The sequence below is a fragment of the Penaeus vannamei genome, chromosome 12 (assembly GCF_042767895.1).
Source record: "Penaeus vannamei isolate JL-2024 chromosome 12, ASM4276789v1, whole genome shotgun sequence".
NCBI classification, from domain to species: domain Eukaryota; kingdom Metazoa; phylum Arthropoda; class Malacostraca; order Decapoda; family Penaeidae; genus Penaeus; species Penaeus vannamei.
The window spans coordinates 30,684,169-30,689,168 of record NC_091560.1 but is presented as its reverse complement, the minus strand read 5'-3'; the positions used below and the strand labels follow the sequence as shown (position 1 = coordinate 30,689,168).

At 35.6% G+C, this 5,000-nt stretch overlaps 1 protein-coding gene across 2 annotated transcripts in view; it reads right to left on the bottom strand.

Annotated features, from left to right (window-relative positions):
- Positions 1–5,000, bottom strand: part of pont (RuvB-like helicase pontin) — a 23,584-nt gene that overhangs the window by 34 nt on the left and 18,550 nt on the right. For both annotated transcript variants that reach the window (XM_027367945.2, XM_070128208.1), the window contains 7 exons: positions 3,273–3,401; positions 2,681–2,855; positions 2,298–2,500; positions 1,978–2,146; positions 1,493–1,691; positions 1,083–1,277; positions 1–251 (listed from right to left, as the gene is read on the bottom strand). The exon at positions 1–251 is cut by the window's left edge and continues 34 nt beyond it. In XM_027367945.2, coding sequence (XP_027223746.1) covers positions 92–251; positions 1,083–1,277; positions 1,493–1,691; positions 1,978–2,146; positions 2,298–2,500; positions 2,681–2,855; positions 3,273–3,401 — 1,230 coding nt within the window. In that variant the 3' untranslated portion in view covers positions 1–91. The remainder of the gene's footprint in view (positions 252–1,082; positions 1,278–1,492; positions 1,692–1,977; positions 2,147–2,297; positions 2,501–2,680; positions 2,856–3,272; positions 3,402–5,000) is intronic.

Below are 5,000 nucleotides of genomic sequence, written 5' to 3'. Positions count from 1 at the left end.
CCAATTCTTCATTCTCACAAGTTCATTCATTTCACTACACATATGCCACATTTTTTCCATTGTACATTAAGAGATTTCATTTACTTTAGTTTTATTTCATAAATTTATCAGCATTCTCCGCCAAAACTTGTGCAGAAGTTTTGGCATCAATGAACAGATCAGCAGCCTCCCTAACATCATCAGCAGTCACAGCTTCATTTCCATTCTGTTGGGCCATCACATTGGAGGGGGTAAGCAGTCTCACGGCATATCTGCAATTATAAACACAGAATGAAAAGGCGCTGAATATCTTTTTTTAAAGGCTGTGCTGTCATATATAAAAGCATCTAGTTGATCCTCAAGGGAAGTGTAAGGACGATATACAAATAACTGAAGTTTAATATTACTGTTAGACCTCCATATTTAGTATAACCACTTATGTGGGGCTCTTATCCCAGGACACACACAGGGATAAGTAGCTCATCTAGGGATCCAGTCACTTCCCATGTGTTGTAACACATTTGCTTGAGGCACTTTTTTCTTTTTCTTTTTAATTTCTTTTTTTTTTAAATGGAATACAAGTATAAGCTATAGGTGCCTACAGTGGTGGCTGAAATACCAAGCCAGGTGGGCACAAATGAGGGAAACTGCTGATGGGCACCAACAGCTTGTATTACTGGCCACTAACTAAAATTCAATTCTGTAGTTAATAGGGTGAACATCCAGAATTCTGTTTTGCTCTCACAGGGTTTTCAGGAGATTATCAAATGAAAAATGGAACATCTGGTTTTATAAACAATAAATACTTTTGTAATATTTTCATATTCTATACTATAGTATTCCATTTTAAGATAATATTTAATTTTGGATTATTTAGAAAATCTGGAATTTTATACCAGTGTGTGTAAAACAATCCACCCAGCAGTTTGTATGGAAATTTGACATTTGTGGAGCAAAATCTTTCTAGCTGGATATTTTTCTACACTGCACAAAACTTGCTAATGAACAAACTTTCTTTAATGGGGCTAAATTGGAGTACTCCTCCATACAACTTTTGTATAATGTCAAACATCCCCAACTAAATTATTCTCAAACTGTCTTACCTCAAAGAAGCTCTTTCTGCAAGAGAACTGAGCTCTAACAAAGCCTCATTGTCTATTTTGATTCCTTCAATCTGAGCTCGAATCTTAATGATCTGCGTGACCTCTTCCTGTCCATAAGGCTTCATTCTTACAATTATGAGGCGATCCAGTAAGTCTCGAGGGATGCCATGAGGAGATACTATGTCTTCTGTTCCCCTGTAATTTTGTAAAAGATAAAACATGATCATAAACCTTAAAACAAGGAATTTCTCTAAAATTATTCATTCAGTGTTTTCCGTGAATTTACCTTACCAAGCCATAAACCATTTTTGTACACTAAGCTGCCTTTAAGCTGCATATACATTAATCATGAAAAAATAACATGGGCGTAGTCAAGGTGCAAGTGTCAATCCACCTAACTTCATACTTACTTGATGATACATCGGCCTCTATTTGTGGCGAAGATGACAATGGGTGCTATTCTTGATTCAAGTGCTCGGTGAAGAAAGGTGAAACATTCGATATCAAGCATATGAACTTCATCAATGAACAGAACACCTGGGACCAACTCGGCAATACCTTGATCAATGTATTTGTCTACCACTTTGTTAATCTCCAACCGCAACTTTTCTGTTATGTAAAGGAAGAAACGGTAACATCATTAATATGTACAAGGACATTCATAAAAATTTCAGATCATTCATCACCATTTTTTTTTTACAAAGGTTATACTGACAATATGAGGATCAACAGGTTTCAATTTTACCAAGGAAATAATGTATCTTGAAAACCATTTACTGAACCTGACCTATCATAACTGAAATAGGGCCCAGAGAAGGTTAAAGGTCATCATACAGCCTTCTCCCCTCTTCCCAATCAGCTAAAAATAAACAGGTAACATTTACATGACATTTACCTGTGATCTCAGTCTTCTTTGGCTTCATAAGTTGTGACATCATAGAGAGGATGTCTTGTCCCCCTTGAGGTTGAGCATTGGCAACATCCAGGTCATGGAGCGTGACATCCTGAATTACTTCCTTCTTCTTGTGCACATCACCTTTAGGCAGTGGGACATACTCCTCAGCCTTAAAAAAGATAAAAGCTTAGTTTAAATCATGGAATTGTGAAGTGAATAGCAATTCTTTTAACTTTTTTCTTTCATGTTTGGTTTTAGTTACACAAAAGGCCCATTCATACACAAAACTTAGCTAAACTTAGCTGAATATCTATCCTTACCTCCAAATCAAACTCAGTTGCATATGTGTCCGATCTTCCCTGTCTCTTAACTGCCCCAGAATTAGCTTCCACATAAATGACATCTCCAACTTCAACTCGTTCTTTCTGCAGTGTCTCATAGATACTAGGATCTAATTTCAACTGTTTTGTTCCCTTTGCTGTTCTCAAGCCAATGATCACATGACTCACAGTTTTCCCAAATCCTGTAATAGACAGTGACATTTAACTTTGTTGTCTATTTATTACTATATGATTAAAGAACCAATTTCTGTAAAAAATTTCCTTATACCTACATATTATTGTATGGATGTTAACACAACTTAAACTACATATACATCTCAGTCACTATCAGAACAAAAAAATAAAAAAAGAATCATTCATACCCCCCATAGGATTCTCAGTTTCAACAGGTGTCAGTTCTGTTACTTCTCCTTCATAAACTTCTTTGACCTCCTTAATTCGAAGCCCTATGGCCCTGCGGAAGTTCTCCATCAGCACTTCGGTCTTCTTGATCTCCGAACTGTAAACCTCTGATCCCACCATGGGGCAGAAAGGTACCTGTCAAATGATTTACTGAATGACATCACTAGACTAGGGTACTTTTATTTTAAGAAACACATGGAATTCATTGTTTCCATCATCTGCTAAGCCCTGTTATATAAATAAATTCAACATCTGATGTTCAGAGCACTAATGTACTGAGAATAAGCAATTTTGAGTGACAAGCATTACATTTTGTGTAACTTCTCTTTTGATAAAAACAGAAAAAATCTAGGGACATAAACCAATTTAAGAGAGAATACTAACAATATTCTTCTAGACCTTTTATATAAACTATAACAAAATAATGACATGATGATGATAATGATGATGACGACGATGATGATAACTAATGATGATGATGACGATGATGGCAATGACAATGACAAGGATGATGGATGATGATGCTGACAAAAGAAAAAATACACTCTTCACCTTGTTTCCAAGTTCCTGTGCCACAGCAAGAGCAATAGCAGTTTTTCCAGTTCCTGGAGGACCAGCAAAGAGAGCAGCACGGCCTGACATTCTCTTTGTGCGAATCAAGTCAACAAGGTATCCAGCTGCCTAAAAGATTAAAGGGAGAAAATATTTTATATAATAATAATAAATATATATATAAATAAAATAAAATAATAAGTAAATAAATAATAATAATGGTTCATCCCTATGATCAGCCAGCTGTCTGTAAATGCTGCAACAGACTGGTTAACTTTCCGAACTGTTAACAAGCACTGTATCTGCCTATCAAAAATTGTTTTTGGCAACAATTATTATCACCAAATTAAGTTCAACATAGACTCCCTTTCCACTCTCTACAAAGTACTGTATTATGCCTCACAAAGTAAAGCACATTGTATCATTGCTATCCAGCTTGTGTTGATAAATGGTCATTTGTAAATAAGTATGGGTAAGAGAAAGACCAAGCCAATGACTGATAATGATGACAAAGGTAAATGTAAAGTAAAAAGAAACCACACAAATATCATAAGGAAAAAAAAAAAACTTACAAGAAAAACAATGCAGGACAAAGCAAAAGTGATTAAAATGTGGTGCTTAAAGATGAATCATATGCAATAGTGTTAAACACATTATGATAAAAAGAAAAGAAAAGAAAAGAGAGAGAAAAAAAGATTATAACAAACTTTTCTTAATACTAAACAAATCATGGTCATTCTTTACAGTACAGATGCATTTGCCAGACAAGTTCCTCAACTTCATGTGACAAAATTTATTCAACAGTGTAAGTTACCATGACTGAGTGTGCTTTCAGGCACTGCCCAGGGGCAGAAATGATAGGCGATCCGCCCCCAACAGCCTACAACATACATTGCCTTTACGGAATTATGCACTGCAAGGTAAAGCATTAAATGGACTTAAGCTGTGAGCAGTACTTTCTGCAATCTTTTGCCTTTACTTGTGGAATTACTGTTAGCATCTTCAGATTATTTTTTGTACCAATGACAGCAACTTTTTGTCTTCTACAAGAATACCATCTTCAATTTGCTTGAGCTTAGTGCATCCTATTAGTTTAATTGTTTGCATCTAGCAAATTCATTTCAATGAGCCTTTTTCAGTACCAATCAATCATCAAATGCAAGGCTTGACTGTACTTCCTTCTTTTGACACAAACTTGATAATACTAAAACACTTTTAATGATAGGAATTACACAATTCTAAACAATATTACAATGATTAGAAGAACCCCCCCAATGACATTCAAAATAGGTAATTCTTCTTACAATTATATAGGCAGTATTCTATCTCAAATGTATGATGTAAAGCTGAAGTTGTAACATAGCAGCACTCTAGCAAAAGCCAACAACCCTCAGCCACTTGTACTCTTGCAACTCAAATTTCTATTAATTTGACAATAAATCATCAGAGATATCTATAAGTTTTAACACTGGATTCCACACAAATCCATCAGTACCAAATTATAATGAAATTATAATGCAGATATCCCGTCTCCCCAACACCCACAATAATGGCCTTGATAGCAGGGGAAGAGCATGGTTGGTACCAGGGAAGTTTCGGAGTAAATTACAAATAATATACTGAGAATTGGTCCTTTTATAGTCAACCCCTCCCCCAAGGGGGCACAGACTGGTAACTTTGCAAGGTGTCCATGGAAGATTTTTTTTGCGAATGGTAAGGTCATTTGAA